Source organism: Tachysurus fulvidraco, chromosome 5, assembly GCF_022655615.1.
Source record: "Tachysurus fulvidraco isolate hzauxx_2018 chromosome 5, HZAU_PFXX_2.0, whole genome shotgun sequence".
In the NCBI taxonomy this organism is placed as follows: Eukaryota; Metazoa; Chordata; class Actinopteri; order Siluriformes; family Bagridae; genus Tachysurus; species Tachysurus fulvidraco.
This window is the reverse complement of record NC_062522.1, coordinates 5237934-5257439: the sequence shown is the minus strand read 5'-3', so window position 1 is coordinate 5257439 and position 19506 is coordinate 5237934. Positions and strand designations below refer to the sequence as shown.

The window sequence follows — 19506 nt, the reverse complement described above, 5'->3', positions numbered from 1 at the left end:
ACGTGCGTTACACAGCAAACGAGTGTTGCGTTATTATTATTCTGCCCGCAAACACAACAATAGTCATACACATACATGTAATACATCATTCGAAACTGTGAAGTGTCTACTTTAGTGCCTTCATAATAACAACAAAACGCTGTGCTTTTGGCAAATAAAGAAAATAACCAGGGTGTGCATTCAGACATCTGTCTACTTGACCATTTTCCTGAAACACGTTACAAACATGAACTGATAACTCCGCCAATACTTATCACACGAACATGATACATATGTCTAATGAAAGCCTGAAATGTCTACTTTTAGATAAGGTAAATACAGTTCAGGGAGGCAAATATTGTCTTTTTGTGTAATCTGTATGTAAGTAAAGAGAGATACAGCGTGCGCGCCATTCATATGAAAATTACCTAAGCGGGCTATGCTAACAAGATCAATGCCCCCAAACAATGCTATAAGAAGCACAAAGTTTTAATAGATTCATTCACTTATCGACGATTAGAAAAAGGAAGGAAGAGCAGGACTCAGACGACGAATGTTTGTATTATATACTGTACTGTATACAGACTATTTGCAAGCAGATATTAAGAGCGACTTTATAGAAACATCTCGTTCTTATTAAGCTGTATGCTGATTAATGTAATGTGAATATACAATATGTTATATAGCAATATCACTATTTAGAATATATTTTGACTAGTGTTTATGCCTCAACTAGTCTTGTTTACGTGACTATCTGTTCGGGTGTAAATGTATCGATGTGGTGCCAGGAGATATGTCACATGTTAATGTTTAGTCATAAATATGTCCGGTAATGGCCCGTTAACAAACATATACAGCGTATCTCTGTACCCAATTATCTTATCTCAGCTATGCTTAACTGCCTAAGTTATTGCTTTATAAGTTTGTTACTGTGGAAAATACATTATATTAATTATTAAAAACTTTTGTAGGAATGTGTCTGCATCACTCTTGTCTTCACCTACACGGGGGCACGCAGCAAGTCAAGTCAAGTCCAGTCAATAAGCTTTTATTGTAATTTCAACCATATATAGCTGTTGCAGTACACAGTGAAATGAGATAACGTTTCTCCAGGATCAAGGTGCAACGAGAACAATAAAGAGTTTTTTTCTATTATGCGTGCAGAATATTTGTATTACTGATGAGGAAAATACATTATATTAATTGTGTTGCTTTGTATTTTGAAAATACATGATACTAATTATGATTAGTATCAATTTTTTAGGAATGTGGCTGCAAAACGTTCTTCGTCTGATACTGGCACGAGGGCACGCAGCAACGCGACCGACATTCATCCAGTGTAAGCCACATTTACCATTTTTCATGTTCCCAGTATTAGTAATACCGGTGTGTTGCTTTGTACTTTGGAAATACATGATACTAATTATGATCTCTTTTTAGGAATGTGGCTGCAACACGTTCACCTTCGTCTGATACTCGCACGAGGGCACGCAGCAAAGCAACTGGGAACAAAAAAGACTATGTTCACTCTTGTACCCATTTTTCTTTTATATTTTATATTAGTATATATTAGTTATATATTATTACTAATGTGTTGCTTAGTATTTTGGAAAATACACGATGAGACTAATTAGGATTTTTTTTTTTTTAGGAATGTGTCTGCATCACCTTTACCTGCTACTTACACACGCCGTAGGTCTCTTTCAGTTCTCAAAGCAACTGAGACTAATTTGTAAGTACATTATATTAAAGTGTCACTGCTACAGTAAAATACTGCGTAATAATTTTATTTTATATTTTATTTTTGATTCATAATTTTTCAAACCCTAACCATTTATTTATTTACAGATTTAACACTGACAGTGATAATGCACCTGTTGCAAAGAGACTCAAGACCAACATCCAGGCAAGCAGCAGGCAGTCCGTTCTGTCATGCAAAACATGTAATGTTCCCTTGTGTGTTCAGTTAAATAGGAACTGTTTTGAACAATGGCATGACAACATTTAACAAATTTATATTTATATAAACATTTAATTTATATGTAAAGTATTTTTAGATGCACACCAAACTGTACATTTACAGCTGCCATTTTGAATCATTGCATACAATAAAGCTTCTTGACTCCTGACTCTATTGTATTGTTAACATTGGTAAAATAAAAGTCTTATTTTGTCAAGTACAGATATAAATAAAATCTTAAGTCTTTTGTACTTTATTGTACACTTTTTAATTAAACTACAAGCAAAAGATTTTCTCTTTAAGTCTCTTCACATTCATTCTTTTGTCAACACAATCCAGACTAAGCCATTAGGGGGTTGTGAATCATCAATATTCATGACCATTGACCCTCCAACTTTTCTTTTTCTTTTTTTTTTACTAACCACGCATAAACATCATTTACTTAAAGATACAAACGTGTCTGGTTTTGTGTTTGTATAGACCATAACGCATAAAAGGGAACATTAAAGAACATTCTTTTAAAAAGTAACTAAAAAGTTCCTTTTAACAGTCGTTACTTTTTGGTGTAAGTAATCAATAACGTAACTGAGTTACTTTTTGAATGAAGTAACTAGTAACTAACTTCATATATGGATAAAATAATATTATAGTTAATACAGTATAAGGATAGTATAAGGATAATGGATAATGAACCTGCATCTGCATAGCAGACGTAATATAAAGGGTTTTTGTTCTATATTGAAGCATTACTAAATGTACAATATGATTAATACATAACACAAAATCCCCATAACATTCTCAAAATCTCAGAGTTTACCTGTAGCTTACAAAGACTGTCAGTAAAGCCTCACTCCTTTCCTCTCTCTGTATCCAATCACAATAACCAATCCCATCTCTTTACATCCATTACAATCCGTCCAAGACCACCTCCACACATCACAAAGAATTCAGTGGCTGTTGAATCATCACAAGGTGCCGACTTGCCAAACTTTCCCTGAAGTCTCAACAACATCAATGTTTTTCTTTTTCTTTTTCTTTTGTCTGTAGCTAAAAAAATCCACCTCATTTCTCCAGTTTTCCTCTTACATTATAGCTCTGTAAACATTCAGATTCTCTGAAGGTCTGACAAGGAACAAATGCAAAGAAATAATTATAATAACAACAGGAGGAATGTGATCCTCTCTTATAAGTCAAAGGCTGTTTGTGACATATTTCTTGTTCTGAAAGCAAAGCAATGTTGGCTAACAGTTCCAACTTGTAAAAAGGGAAGAAGAACAAAAGTTATGGTAGTATATAATGACTTTGTCGAAGGTCTCACTGGAGGTCAGGAGCAGTGAATTAGAAATAAATGTTTGGCAAAGTTGATCTACGAAAGGTCTCGTCTTTCTTTCTTCTTGAACAAGAACAGAGATTCTTTAACACCAGGATAAAGCTGTACAGACTGTAAACAGTCCCACATCTATTTTTCCACACCCTCCACACATGCTGCTGTTTAAGACATTTATGCATTACATGCTGCTGGTACAATGATGTTTAAAATTACACACTAAACACAATTATGTACAATGTAAGTTGTCAAATGAAGCACACAAGCACATTAAACATGACAACACTGAATCTCACTGAAACTATTGGTTTGAAAAACAATCCTCTCCTGTGAACAGACATCATACGTACGATCATCTGCAATAAGTTGACATGATCATCAGCCTGGGAGCTCTTTATTAATTCTGTTGTTTTATCTTTAAATGTTTTTTTTTATATCATGTGAAGGTGTCAATGGCAGAAATGACCAAGCTCTTAGGAAATAATGCACATCTCTCCTTTTTTATCTTCCTTTTTTTTGCTTTGCTGTCTTCCTTTCTTTTTTGTACTTTCATACAGATCACTGAGAAGTTCATAATCATGCTGATGTTTGTTAATCAAGTCTTGTATGTGATCTTTATGTTTTGCCTCCAGGTCATTCATCTCCTCTGCTTTTTTTCTAGCCGCATCCTGATGTTTGGTCTCCATTTTTTTCATTTTCTTCTCATAATCATTTTTCATTTCCTCATAGGCTCTGTCTGCTTTTTCTTTTCTGTCTTTATCTTCTTTCTCTCTCCTTTTCATTTCCTCTTGTCTTTCTGCTTCCATCTTTTCTTTCAGTCTCTCTAGACTCTTTTGCTCCTCTTCTCTTCTTTTATTGTCTTCTTGGATTCTTTTATTCCATTCTTCTTTCCTTATTTTTTCCCGTTCCTCATACTCCTGCATTATTTTCTCTTTACTTTCCTGATACTCTCTCTCTATTTGCTCTCGTTTCCTCCTTTCTGTCTTCTGCCACTCATTTCTCTCTTGTTCTCTTTCCTTTTCAAATCTTTTTCTCATTTGCTTCTGATTTTCCTCTTGTGCTCTCAGTTCTTCAGCATGTCTCTCTTTTGTTCTCTTGTCTTCTTTATCTCTTTCTTCCATCTGCTCTTTCCATCTCATCTCCTGTTCTCTCAGTTTCCTTTCAATTTCCTCCTTGATTTCTTTTTTATCCTTTTCTGCCTCCTTCATTTTTCTCTTCCAGTTTTCTCTCTCTTCTTCCTGTTCTTTTCTTCTCTTTTGTTCTTCCTCAACTCTCTTTTGGATTTCTTCTTCCTGTTTGAGTTTTATTTGTGTAATTGATTTCTTTTGTTTTTGTTCAAAGCGTTCTTTATTCTTTCTCTCTCTATCTGCCCTTTTTCTGTCCTCCTCCTCTCTTTCAGTTTGCTGTTGTAAAAATGTAGCTTTTTGATTTTCTAGTTCTTTCCTCATCTCATCCATCATTCGGTTCTTTTCTGCAGTCTGTCGTTTTTCCTCTTCTTCTCGTCTTTGGTTCTCTTTCAACCATTTCTGTTTCTCTTCTTCTTCTTTCTTCTTATATTCTCGCCTCATTTCTTCTTCCCTCTCCTTAAATATTTTTTCCCTTTTACATCTTTCCTTTTCCGATCTCTCTTTCTCTTTCTCCATATTATTCCACATCTGTTTCAGTTCTTCTTCATATCTGGCCTGTAGAGTCTCTCTCTCAGCTTGCATCTGCTCCTCTATCTCTTTTAGCATCTCCTCCTGTTTCTGTTGTATCGACATCTCTGCCTTCTCAAACATCTCATTAGTAAAGTAATTGTCCCTGTTGAACTTTATCATTTCTTCAAACTTTTGGAGAAGCTCACTAACTTGTTCGGTATCTTTTATATTGTTATCAAACAAGTGAGCTCTTCCACCACAGTCTCTGATTAGACTGTTCACATATGGATTATTACCAGTTTTAAGATAATCTTCAAATGTTTTATTTTTCAGTTTATCTCCTCCAGTAAACAGCACTATAGTGTACTTTACAGCATCAGGACCAAACATCTTCCTAATCAGATTCAGTGTTTGCTTCTCTTCCTCAGTAAACCTTCCCACACTAAGCACAATGATGAAGGCATGTGGTCCTGGTGCTAACATTGAGACACATTTCACAATTTCTTCTTTTACTTCTTCATTTGAGAGTGTGGTGTCAAAGAGTCCTGGAGTGTCCACAACAGCTACTGATCTGCCCTGTACTTCTCCCAATCCCTTCTGACACATTCTTGTCACAGAAGTCATGTTGACATCACTCTCAAATTCGGCTCTTCCTAGAATAGTGTTTCCTGTTGCACTCTTTCCATTTCCTGTTTTCCCAATCAGTAATAATCTCAAACAGTTGGAGTTTTCACCCTCTGCACCTAAAAAATGACAGCGGCTTGTTAATTCTTATTGTTCTTATTTAAAGCTTTATATTAATACACTAATACAAATCTACAATTTGCATTAGTTTGTTTAAATGAGTCTCTGTGTGAACCAAATATCCTTGTTAGGAAACTTTTGACTTTTTGGGGACAATTATCTAATCCCCATGCAGAAAACTCTTTATTTTGTTTTTGTTTTTTATTTGTTTATGATTGGTCGTTTTCTTTAATTGTTGTTGCATATTAAATTGTGGTTTAAATCTAAATTGTGTGTTAGGTTATTAGAAATACATACAGTATATTTCAAAAATGAATGAAATGTTGGTATATGTAAAAACCTCGGTATTACTCAGTGTCTTACTCTTGTAAATATTTATGTACATAGATTAACATGTATAATTACTATACAGAAATTACATTATTCATGTTTACACAGATATTAAAATACTCACATGCTTCCTGTTGTTTTGCTTTAAGTTGCTTCTTCATTTTAGCCATTTCATCCTCTAGTGGCTGTTTAGCTCCATCTTTCTGTGCCTCAATATACATTTGGAGCGAATAAATCTTCTTCAGCTTTTTTACTCTCTCTAACAGTTCTGTCACCTGTTTGTGTTTATTTTTTTTTCCTTTATCCAAGATCATATATCTGTCCCCACACATGTGTCGAATTTCTTCCATTTCTGAACTTTGCTCTACAAAGTTAATTGCAGCAGCTTTATTAAAGTTCTTGTTGGTAAAAAGAGCAAAACTATGATCACAGACCTTTGTACCAAAGGTTCTCTGTATAGTCTCTATTTCTCCTTTGTCATTATCTGTGACAGGACCAACAGGAAAGATGAAAAGAAAAGCGTGGACAGGATTATCAAGAGAGATACAGCGAAGAATCTCGTGTGTCACTTCCTCATCTGAGAGATGAGTGTTGTAGAGAGCTGGCATCACCTCCAGCCTGAGACGCTGTCCACAGACTTCTCCAGTCTTCACATCCTCTAATATCAGATCTGATATGGAGGTCTTTAATGCTTCATCACTTCCACACAACACCAAGTTCAACACTGACAGAGAGAAGAAATGAAAGAGAAATGGGAAAATAAACATATTTATATTTCTCTGTCTGTAAATCTGATAACATTAATGATTGCTTCTGTAAATGTTTTGTAAATGTAAAATAGCTCTGCTCTGATTTAAATTCATAATTAAAGATTTAAAAAATAAAAACCGAATATATTTCACTAGATTTCTTTAATTCATAGACAATGATGCATATCTACTTTTTGTCCTAAACTTTGGTGAAATTTTTTGCAAATAAAAATCTTAAATAATTACATTTCTGAAACAATTAAATACTATATCTGACCTTTGCAATATTTTATTTATTGTACTGCTGCTACATGAGATATGATGTGCATAAATAAACAAGTTTAAAGGTTTTCCTAAAGTGAGTGTATACAGTAAACTTATAATGTTTATAAACCCATGTTCTTCTGTTTCACATTTGTCTACTTTTACAATCTACAATTTTGAAGGTCTTTAAAGGTACAAACAAACAGTTTAAAGAAACATTTAAAGGAATTTTTTAATCATTTTATAAAAAAATAAATAATTAGCCTGTTTGTGCGGTTTTTAAATGAAGGTTTTTATTATTAAGGGAAAACAAAATCCCACATGTCCCTGTGTGAAAAAGCTGCTTGCTTCCATACTATTGACCTCAAATTGTGTGTAGTGTCACTTACTCATTGGAGGTGGGCTCTTACTCTTTCTCCTCTTCCTATGCCATGCTGGATCTGTGCAGAAATCAGATAGCCAAATCACAAATGATCACATCTTACTCTACATATCAGCGTTCGAACCAGAGTGTGAATTATATAGTTTTGGAAAGGGGTGAGTGTCCTGTTTATTATAATGTAATGTCTAGCCCAGCTAATTAGTTACATTTTACTTTAATTAACATTATTTTAAGTAATAGTCACACCAGAAAACAAATTTTTCCTTATCTTTGCCCTTTTAACCAGAAAGCAGAGAGAAAGAGTCTGGAGCTGGAGGAACAACAGAAACAAGCCAACATTTTTGACAAAGCTTGTCTTTCCTCAGTCCCAGGATGGGGACTGAGGAAAGACAAGCTTTGTCAAAAATGTTCAAAGACTTGTTGACATTGCGGTGTCCACTGAAATTACTTTTTTTTTTAATGGATTTATTCCACAGAGCATTGAGTGGTTCAGCAATCAGTGAGAGGTTTTAAGATTTTGTAGAGCTAGGTATAGGTATGGATGGCTTCAACTTTTCTTGAATCTGCAGTCACTCCTTGACTGTTCACAATATGACCAAGAAAGGTAATCTCATGAACAATAAAACTTAGCCAAAACCAACCTAGCTATTATCAATTTCTGCAAGATAATCTGGATGTCTGTGAAGTGTTGTTCCATGGTCGGTGAGCAGGTCTGGGCAATAACATGTTACTAACAACATGTTACTGTAACACAGTTACTTTTGAAAGTAACTAATACTCTAATGCATTACTTTTTAAATAAAGTAACCGTTACTGTTACCATAAGGTGCGGTTGTCTGTTACTTTTTAAATTAATTCATTTTGGCTGAAGTGTAGCCTACAGCCTAACCTGTTTACAGCAGAGACGCATTGTAGAATTGGTGGAATAAATCTGTGTCTAAAGCATACTGTACAGCTCAAATACATAAGCTACAAGATGTTATAACTGTTCTACGACAGTGCAGTACATTTTAGTAGCTATTTAAGACTAATGATAGGTATTTAGGACTATTCAGAATTTACAAAACTCATTTTGGGATTGTTTGTTGGTTCAAAAAAGAAAGCCATCTGAAACATATCTGAAATATAGGATACTCTAAGTATTACAATAAATATTTCAAATGATAACTTAAAATCCCACATTCTGTGATGTTAAAATAAAAAGGAGCTATATGATGTATCGTAAGTACATTAATAGAGAAAATTTGGAGATGGACTTTCAGCAACTTAATGAGACATAAGATGTCATATGCCATGTGTCATCATCAATCATATTAATGTTTACAAGTCAAAGGAAATGAATAAGATATATAACACTTATTCAGAGTTATAAATTCTTACTTAGTATTGTGAAGTACTGTATTTAACAGTGATTTATTTATTATTGATTGTTGAAGTATCATTATCATATTTGTGCTTTTGTCATTTCTGGAAAATTGCTTTCATTACAAAATTATTTTAAAATGCTGCTTGCTTCCATACAATTGACCTGTGTTTTCAAATTGGGTGTAGTTTCACTTACTTGATGGAGGTGGGCTCTTACTCTTCCTCCTCTTCCTATGCCATTCTGTATCTGTAGAGAAATCAGATAATGCATAAATCAGAAAAGATCACAGCCTACTCAACATAGTAATAATCAAGTATAATCAAGTTTTGGGAAAGGGGGTGAGTGTTTATTATAATGTAATGTCTAGCCCAGCTAATTAGTTACATTTTACTTTAATAAACATTATTGTAAGTAATAGTCACACCAGGAAACTAATTTCCTTATATTTGCCCTTTTAACCAGAAAGCAGAGAGAAAGAGTCTGGAGCTGAAGGAACAACAGAAACAAGCCGACTCATTCGCTGAGTCAATACAGCGACTAAATCAGTGAGACTTGCGTCAATATATACCGTGAAAGGAAGCTGAAAATTAGGATATCCCTGGATGGGTGTAAGGAAAGACAAACTTTTAAAGGCTTGTTGAAATTGTTGAAATTGTAGTGTCCACTGAAATTACTTTTTTCCTCAGAGTCTTGAGCGGTTCAGCAATACATGAGAGGTTTGGCACAAATCTATGATACCATCTAACTAATCTTAAGAATCGCTGGACTAAGGAATAAATCTGTAATGGGATGTTTAACAAGCACATAAAGGTGTGATAGTCACATGTCCAAAAGCTTTTGTCTATATATTGCTACAGGATGTTATAACTATTTTACCACATAACAGTTGCATTCTTCCATCCGATTGGGTGAGCATAAATCATGCAAACCCAATTATCAACCAAATATGTGGTAGCAGATCAAGAGCTGAGATCAGCTGAGGTTCCCCCATTCTGATGGTTGATGTGAACATTACCCCAAGCTGCTACCGTGTATCTACATGATTTTAAACATTGCACTGCTACCACATAATTGGCTGATTAGATAATTGCATCAATGTGTAGCTCTACAGGTGTTCTACTTACAGTGCATTACAGTAAATTATATTCTAGCATTACTAACAGTCGAGGGAAACCCAGCTTGTTCCCCAAGTATCCACACTTGAGTTCTTCCACAGTTCTGTACTTCTAATGTTTAGGTGTACAAGATTTCAGGTTTTTATGACACAGTAGGTCAGTTTGATTAATTTCCTAGTGATCGCTGCCAAGTATCATATAAACAGCTGTTAATCATTAATCAAAGTTTGAGACTGAGAAACTTTTAGATAATATCAAAGGTCTAATATCAAAGGTCTTTCTCAATAAAATCTTGCACAGCATCTGTATTATCAGTGTGTTCTTTTCAACAGTTGAATACAATTAGACATGAAAACTTTAAAATCAAAGGTGCACTATTCCTTTAATTTTGAAAAACTATTTGTAGTTTATGCCACAAATACACTTAGGGTTAATAAGATTCATGTTTCTTATATCCTATTTTGTGTCACATATTGATCTAAAAATTTCATACAGTGATGTGCAAAACACACTGATTCTGTCTTTCTCATGAACACACACACTCGAACTCATCTAATGTGATGTTACACAACACGTTGCCATTTATCGTAATGAACACCAGTTACCTGTCAAGTTTGATGGCCGATGAAAGTCCACTTAAAATTCTCAATATCACTTAACTGAGAATATACTATAGGTGTAAAGTATAAGAGCTATATAAAGTTTAGATGGTCTGCAATTAACATTGAAATACTGATGCAATTCTGAGCTAGAATGAAGCAATTCTTTTTTAAAATTGGAGGAATAAACACTTATAACCTTCTAGATCACAATAAAGGCTTCGTAAGAAAAGATAAAGCCAAAACCTTTGTGTTCAATAAATAGACTGTATTTGGAAAATACAACTTTTTTTTGAATATCACAAAATTGTTCTGCAAAACTGTGTTATATTTATCTAGATTGCGAATGGGAAATTTACCCAAGGTCTCATAATTTACAGTAGGTTAATTAAAGACAAGTTGGAGCCTTACCTTTGTTCGACGCCATTTCCTATGCAATCTCAAAAACGAAAGCAGAATTTGAGCTGCCTAGATCAAGCTTATCGCAAGGCAATCTCAGGGTGTAATAATGCCAAAGGTGCAGTTAATATAACATTTATAGCAGTGCCATATTTCTTTTTTACTCTGTTTATGTTAAACTGTAGGCTACAGTCTGCTTAGAGTCAGTTTAGATTTATATAGAATTTTAATTATATCCAAGTTTTCTTGACAAATAAACTATCCAGCACATGATACATTTCTGAAATACCAAATGTTCTGACTATTATATTCAATTCTAATATAATATTCAATTCAAGATCATTTTAAATGATATGGTTGCTATTTTAGTGTTCTTGTCAGGGGGGGGTGAATGCATTGAATTGCAGGTGTATATATTTTTTGTTTTCAGTTATGAGACGTATCTTCATTTTAATGTATCTTTATTGAGACAACGATTTGTTCTGAGTCTGCTGTCGCTTTCGACTGCTAATTTTTACCTTAATCTTTAATACGGGATCATTATTTTATGAAATGGATGTGGACATTAGAGCTGGTAGAGAAAGTGTGCCATTAATTGCTTGTCAGTGGCTTATCATAAGTCGTATGTTCTTGAAACATTGTCCAAAACATAACTCTACTGATTTCCTCTCAGCAGTGAAAGTCTAATGCAGCACTGGGTTTCCCGTTTTTTAATTTGGCAAGAAAAGTTGCTGTATTGCTTCTTTATAATATCCAACAGTGGGTTTTAATGTTTGTATTAGATTGGAGAGACAGATGTAATGAGAACACTAATGGTTTCATTTTTTTCATTGGTTCCTAGTGAAGGCCTGTAATTGAGACAGTGTTTGTGCTGGGCAGCCATTTTGTTTCCAAATACAGCACTTTGGTTAACTCTTTAGTTTTTCATTGTATATCTATCTATCTATCTATCTATCTATCTATCTATCTATCTATCTATCTATCTAACTATCTATCTATCTATCTATCTATATATATATCTATATTTTTTATTTATATATATATATATATCTATATATCTATCTATATATATATATATATATATATATATCTATATATATATATATTGTTTAGTTTTGTTCACTCACTTACTCATTTTCTACCGCTTATCCAAACTACCTCGGGTCATGGGGAGCCTGTGCCTCAGCATCTCAGGCATCAAGGCAGTGTTGTGAAAAATCCCAGAACCCAGCAGTAAAAAACAGAGAGACATGCCTTAAGGCGATTATGATTGGAGTCATAAGACACATGGGGATAAACCCCAGATGTTGTAATAATCTTAAGGTAATATATAACTAGAGAATAAAATAACCAAATAACCACACTTGAGTCAGAGGGTGGATAGAAGGTGATTTATTATTATTATTAAGGTGTTTTTATTAGGCCTTAGTAAAGGGGAGTAGTAGGAGTGTAATCTGGAGATCCAGGAGTGTAATCTGGAGATTCAGGAGTGTAATCTGGAGACGCAGGGTTAGAATCAGAGGGAGAAGATGGAAAGGTGGGAGAGAGGGGACGAACATAGGCATAAGGAGGGGGGGAGCCGGGAGTTCCAGGCTCACGGGTGCAAGGGTGAGCATGAGGACAGCCATCAGTTTGAGATCCCCTGTCCACGAGGTTTACCAGAGTGGTTTGAGAGGAGGACATGAGAACAGGAGGATTTCTCATAATAGGGGATGGCAGATAAGCATGCGCAGGCAGTTCAGGAGAAATGAGCTGTTCCAGAAGCGTAGTGAGCTCAGAGATGATATGACGCAGTTGGAAGCGGCGATAGCCGGCCATGGGGTCAGCAGGCGCAGGTCTTGGATAGGGAGAAGGACGAGGGTCCCGGCGGGTGTAGCCAGGCTGAATTGACCGACCTGGAGGTGAAGGATCTAAGGAGAGAAAAGAGTAACTGACTTAGTAGAGATAGAGGAAATGAAGCTTGAGATATGTATATGTTAGCAAGCCCAGCCAGGGGATAAAAAGACAGGCTGAGATCATAAACAATTAACAGGCTTGAGAAGTTAAAGAACTCCACTTGTACACAAGCAATATTACAGCAGCAATAGCTTAACAATAGTAATGTTATAGAATGACGAATAGGTAAGAGCCTTTTACATAATATCATGTGACATAAAATAGACTCATAGAGTGAATATAATCAGAAAACATCATATACAGGAGAAGATAGCAAAAGGGAAACTTACTCATTTTAGTTGAATGCAGGTTTACTCCTCAGGGCAGATGTCTGTCGTAAAAGACTCAGAAGCAAATGGCAAATGTAACTTTGACGAGGGAATGGAGCCCCTTTTTGTGCACATTTGTAATAACAAATGTAAACTTGTTATGAAAAATGGGAAAGACAGTGGTTCTCAGACCTTGGCCCATAGCGATAACATGTTAGGTAGAATGGAAAAGACCATTGTTCCCAGACCGTAGCTCATGAATTGTTATGGAAAATGAAGAAGACCATGGGTCTCAGACCTTGGCCCATAGCGAAAACATGTTAGGTAGAATGGAAAAAAACAGGGGGCCACAGTCCTAGGCCCTGAGAACTAAAGGAAGGAAAATCCATAAATGGGCATTTGGTGCTCATAAACATGTTGTGCAGACTGAAGAAGGCCCAGGTGTTTAGTCTAAAGTTATGCGAAATAAGGGAAGGAAAATCCATAAATGGGCATATGGGTGAAAGGTAATGGGAAATCAGGGGAAATTGGGTCCGGGTGTTTAGAGAACATAGTGGGTAATGCCGATAAAAACAGGTGATATGGCACCTGGGACTCCAAAAAATAGTGGGAAACGAAGCGGGGGCGAGGAGTGTTAGGATATATATATATCCGGGGCGAGCGGGCCAATTGGGGGTTGTTTTTATTTTCGCAAGGACGTCGCGAGAGTTTTTGTTTCTTTCTTGATTGATTTGGCATGACATGCCCTTATGGGTTTTAATTTGTTACTTTGAATTTGGTAATTTGTTACTTTTAATTTGGCAATAATTTGTTACTATTAAATTTGGCAATTTGATACTTTGAATTTGGCAACTACAATTTGTTGGCTGATTGACCACAATAAAGAAGTTTGCTCATTCTCATCCAGGCCTGAGGAGTTTTCTCAGTTTCTTTTGTAGTAATTATAGAGTTAACAGTGAAATTTAACTAAAAGCCTAAGAGAAGAGGACACCCTGTGATGTGTCGACTTGGAGACCGGCTCTGAGTTCCGACAGCAGGATACACCCTGGATGGAGTGGCAACCCATCGCAGGGCACACACACTCTATTTCAGTCACACACTACGGAAAATTTTCCAGAGATGCCAATCAACCTACCATGCATGTCTTTGGACCGGGGGAGGAAACCGGAGTACCCGGAGGAAACCCCCCGAGGCACGGGAAGAACATGCAAACTCCACGCACACAAGGCGGAGGCGGGAATCGAACCCCGACCCTGGAGGTGTGAGGCGAACGAGCTAACGTGTTTTTGTGTTATTCTTCTGTTGTTTGAGGTGTTTTTTTATTTAGTTGCATTGTGGGCTTATCCTGTAATTGCTTTAATTGTTTTTGTTTGGTTAACTGAGCCTGATGACAGACCCTGATGTGCATTTTTGTTGTCTTGGCAGGGTCTGATCACTGGGGATAGACTGGGTTGTTCCTGAGTAGTGGAGTCTTCCTCACCGTATGTTGTGCGCTTCGCCTTCACAAGTCTCTTTGTGTATGTGTGAATGTGTGTAAGGAAGGTATGCATAGACAGTTAAGTCTGACCCTTTCTCTGTTTGTAGGCTCAAGTTTCCTGCCTTGACATCGTTGTTGACTCTTAGCGGTTGGCTTGGAGTGGAACATATTCATATTCATAAATAAACATATGTTTATTTTAATGATGCTTTTATAAGAGAATTGTCAATAAAGTCTATTTTTCTATAGTGGCCAATGTCTCAGACAATTACTGCTGTTTTGAAACTGTGCATGTTAGTTCCCTGGGTGAAATTTCTAGGGTGGTGTAGTTGAATATTGTGAAAATCAATTTTATTAGTCATTTGTTAAAATAGTTTTCTTCCCCTTGTCACTGTCAGATTTACATTGCACATTTTACTACTTCCTGTCTCCCCAAAACCCTTGCTCAAGATCCACCTGCACTTCAAAAATCAGAACCGTGAGCTGACCTCATTCCTGGACTCTGGCACTGAGAGCAAATTTCTGGACAAGGAGATGGCACGGTAACTTGGAGTAGAGACTGAACCACTGCATCTACATGGCCAAGAACCACCAAGAATGGATTTCCACCTTTGTTATCCTGTCCCAACAGGCACCAGTCATGTTTGGTTTTCTCTGAATCCTGAAACACAACCCCCACATCTACTAGACTAATAGTCAAGTGCTCAAGTGGGGCATTTACTGTTTTTCCAGCTGCTTGAACCCACCTTCCCCCATACTGGCTCTGATTAACAGCGAACCATCAATCAAGCTGTCATCAGTTTCACCTGAATACTACGATCTGGGACAAGCTTTCAGCAAAGCCTGTTTCTCTGCCACATCACAGTCCCTATGATTGCACTACAGATCTCCAACCAGGCACCCCACCACCACCATCAAACCACCCACCATCCTTCAGAATAGAACTATGTTGTCATGGATTGGGAGTTGCTGGCAATATATGTCTACGTCCCATGGACATAGAGAAGAGGCTGAACCAGGCCCCTCTTGGCCTGCTAGTCCATAAAGAATGTCCAGAGTTAAAGTTGTTTGAATAGGATTGCCTCCGATCCCAGGTTCTCTAGTGGTGTCATAGTTCTCGTCTCTTCTGTCATCTGGGGGTCACCTTATCAGTTACCCAGCAGCAATTATGTTGGACCTCCATCAAAAGGGTTGTTCAGGAGTGTGTGACGGCCTTCCCTGTGTCCCCAGGAAAAAAAAAAAAAGTATCTCCAGGCAGCCTTTTCCATCAGCTTCCATTTCCAGGTCTGCCACACTACGCTGCTTACCTTCAAGGTACCTTCAGCCAAGGAGACAGCATAGCTGCTTCTCCAACACATCTTCCATCTCCATGTTCTTCCTCATAATATCATGTCAGATTGAGGCACAATATCATGTCTGAATTTTTTAATCATAATGTTCCCGAGCTTTAGTGAATAAACACACAGCTGTAAAAGTGCCACAAATAACTTTCTTTTTTCTCTTTCTTTTTCTTTTTTTTTTAAGTGGGCACTTTACCATTCAGTATAAATTTGCTGAAGCCTTTGTTCTTGTATTGTTCTGTCAGAGCTGTGTAGATTCCATTTTTTATTTTAATTGTAAATTAAATTAATAAAACACTAAATCCTCCTGACCCACAAACAGTGAAAGCTTTAAAAGGGCACTAAACACTTTCTCATATTACACCTGTGTCCTTCCACAATCTGTCCAGCAGATAGAGGCAGACAGCACAAGACCAAACTTCCTATATTGTTTCATGTTAGTGCAATAAAAATGAAATAAATAAATAAATAAATATCTCAGTAACTAAGGCAAAATGGCTAAATGTTATTTAAGTCAGTAAAATTAAAACAAAAAGTCTAACTGGGGCAGTTTATACATGAATAATATACTAGAGATTAAAAATGAGTCATTATTAGTGGATAAGAGGTTTACCTTGTACCTGTTGGGTTGGGGGATTGATTGAAACCTCCACCCTGTTTAGGGAATAATCATGATTACACACTCTTCATATTACATCCATCATCCTGTTTACATGCTGTTTTTGCACACTTTTTTCTCTTTGCACATGCTGTCTCACATTTCAGCCGTTTGCTGTTTTGCACAATACTTTACGTAATCTCAGGGACCTGCTGCTATAACACTGTATTAATTCTAGTATTACTGCACACACAATATTGTTGAACATACAGTAGTTACACTGGTCGGCACTGTTTTTTTATTGTCTTTTGTGTATTGTCTTGTAATTTTTTGTCTGCACTGTCTTTTGTCCTGCTCTGTCTTGTATGTCTTGTTTGTCTTGTCCTGCACTGTCTTTTGTCCTGCACTGTCTTGTCTGTCTTGTTTATCTTGTCCTGCACCGTTAGCACCAGGTTGCATAGACACACTTTAGGTGGCTAAGACTTATTTACTAAGACCTTAGCTCTGTCTTTGTTTTATGTAGTACCACAATCCTGGAGAAACGTCTCATTTCACTGTGTACTGCAACAGCTATATATAGTTGAAATGATAATAAACTCTTCTTGACTTGCCCAAATGTCTATAATACATTTCCAGCATTTGGCACACGCCCTTCTTCTAAGGCTTCCAGTTCCTAGGCGGCTGTGGCCTTACTCTGGACTTTGTGATGGGCCTGCCACCCTCTTCAGCCAAGGAGACAGCACAGCTGCTTCTCCAACACTTCTTCTATCTCCACTCTTCTTTTTCACAATATCATGTCAGATTGAGGCACAATATCATGTCTAATGTTTTTCTTGAGAAAGTTCCTGAGCTTTAGTGAATTGACACACGGCTACAAAAGTGCCACAAATAACTTTGTTTTTTCTCTTTTCCTTTTTTTTTTAAAATGGGCACTTCACCATTCATTATAAATTTGCTAAATCATTTTTTATTTAATTGTTCTGTGAGAGCTGTGTAAATTCTTTTAGTTTTAACACATTTTAATTGTAAATTTGTAACTGTAAACTGTAAATTGTAAATTAATAAAACACTAAATCCTCCTGACCCACAAACAGTGAAAGCATTAAAAGGGCACTAAACACTTTCTCATATTACCTCTGTGTCCTTCCACAACCTGTCCAGCAGATGGAGGCAGACAGCACAAGACCAGACTTCCTATATTGTTTTATTTTATTGCAATAGATAGATAGATAGATAGATAGATAGATAGATAGATAGATAGATAGATAGATAGATAGATAGATAGATAGATAGATAGATAGATAGATAGATAGATAGATAGATAGATAGATAGATAGATAAATAACTCAGTGGCTCAGGTCATACACCAAAATGGCTAAATGCTATTTAAGCCATTAAAATTAAAAGAAAAGTCTAACTGGGGCAGTTTATACATGGATAATATACTAGAGATTAAAAATGAGTCATTATTAGTGGTTAGCAGGTTTGCCTTGCACCTTTTGGGTTGGGGGATCGATTGCAATCATGATTACACACTCTTCGTATTTCATCCATCAACCTGTTTACAATTTGTTTTTGCACACTTTGCTGTCTCACATTTCAGCCGTTTGCTATTTTGCACAATTCTTTACATTATCTCAGATTATCTCATCTTATCCCTGCTGCTATAACAACGTGTTCATTGTAGTATTCATACTGCACACACAATATTGTTGAACATACAGTATTTACACTGGCCAACGCTGTTTCTGTCTATTGTCTTTTCTGTATTGTATTTTGCATATTGTCTTGTAATTTTTTGTCTGCATTGTCTTTTGTCCTGCACTGTTTTGTATGTCTTGTTTGTCTTGTCCTGCATTGTCTTTTGTCCTGCACTGTCTTGTCTGTCTTGTTTTTCTTGTCCTGCACTGTTTGCACCAGGTCACACAGACACATTTTATGTATCTAGGACTACTTACTAAGTCCTTAGCTCTGTCTTTGTTTTATGTAGCACCACGATCCTGGAGAAGCGTCGTCTCATTTCACTGTGTACTGCAACAGCTATATATGGTTGAAATGATAATAAACTCTTCTTGACTTGCCCAAACGTAGATTATACATTTCCAGCATTTGGCAGACACCCTTATATCCAGAGCAACTTACATTATCTCATTTGCATACAAGTGAGCAAGTGAGGATTAAAGGCCTTGCTCAGGTTTACTGACAACACCTGCTCAGAACAAGTAGTCTAGGCCAGTGGTTCTCAAACTGGGGGCCCTGAGTTGGAACCAGGGGGCCCCGGTTTTATGACATTTTATAAAATAATGAATTTATCATTTACATTTACATTTACATTTACAGCATTTGGCAGACGCCCTTATCCAGAGCGACGTACATAAGTGCTTAAATCTCTAACATTGAATACATTAATGCTGGTTCAAATTTCTGTGTAATTAAATCTCAGACAAATAAGGCTACTAACCACGAGCACTACATTGTAAAATTTAATACCTTTTGTTTAATTCAAATATTAAGTTTTGGAAAGTTTTACTGTATGTCATAAATTTTCTTTGGGCAAATAGGGATGCACTGTATACAGGGGGGGGGGGGGGACGCAGTTTGAGAACCACTGGTCAAGGCTGGTTATCACCCGATGACTGACATTTTGTCACATTAAACATCTCTCTCCAAATAGGCTTAATCATTTTATTAGCACTAAATAAATTAAAGTGTATTGCATTGTCGATGTTATAGGTCACTTTTAAAATCATGTCATATTTGATATCCTGGCCATGGATGCATTAGTCATTGCATCTGTCTTTCAAAGATGTCAACTAAAAGGCAACTAAGCATTCTCTCATTCGCCATGAAAGTAAAGCCGACTAAAAAGGCCAGGTTGCAGGATGCTGGCCCAGCGAAGGTGGCGAAAAGTGTAGGCCCATTGTTGTGTTTGGGTGGGGGGTTGGAGATGTCACTCTCGCCTGTCATCAAAACTTGAGATCCTTGCTTCTGATTGGTTAACCAACACCGGAACCACTAGGCTACCACATAACACCT

The 19506-nt window shown here is 36.5% G+C and overlaps 2 protein-coding genes and 1 long non-coding RNA gene across 3 annotated transcripts; 1 reads left to right on the top strand and 2 right to left on the bottom strand.

The window, feature by feature from the left end:
- Positions 1-246: 246 nt before the first annotated feature.
- Positions 247-2054, top strand: LOC125141252. The gene is made up of 3 exons (XR_007140636.1): positions 247-1511; positions 1631-1711; positions 1828-2054. It is a non-coding gene; the product is annotated as an uncharacterized LOC125141252 (long non-coding RNA).
- A 1312-nt stretch (positions 2055-3366) lies between these two features.
- LOC113640866 (golgin subfamily A member 6-like protein 22) lies at positions 3367-10916 on the bottom strand. The gene is made up of 5 exons (XM_027143478.2): positions 10864-10916; positions 8934-8984; positions 7380-7430; positions 6102-6701; positions 3367-5646 (listed from the first exon to the last, which is right to left on the bottom strand). The coding sequence occupies exons 1-5, from the start codon at positions 10877-10879 to the stop codon at positions 3740-3742; spliced, it is 2625 nt and encodes an 874-aa protein (XP_026999279.2). The 5' UTR covers positions 10880-10916; the 3' UTR covers positions 3367-3739.
- Positions 10917-12227: 1311 nt separating this feature from the next.
- LOC113661688 (DNA-directed RNA polymerase II subunit RPB1-like) lies at positions 12228-13303 on the bottom strand. Its single transcript, XM_027176082.2, has 2 exons — positions 13077-13303; positions 12228-12761 (listed from the first exon to the last, which is right to left on the bottom strand). The coding sequence occupies exons 1-2, from the start codon at positions 13078-13080 to the stop codon at positions 12277-12279; spliced, it is 489 nt and encodes a 162-aa protein (XP_027031883.2). The 5' UTR covers positions 13081-13303; the 3' UTR covers positions 12228-12276.
- Positions 13304-19506: the final 6203 nt, after the last annotated feature.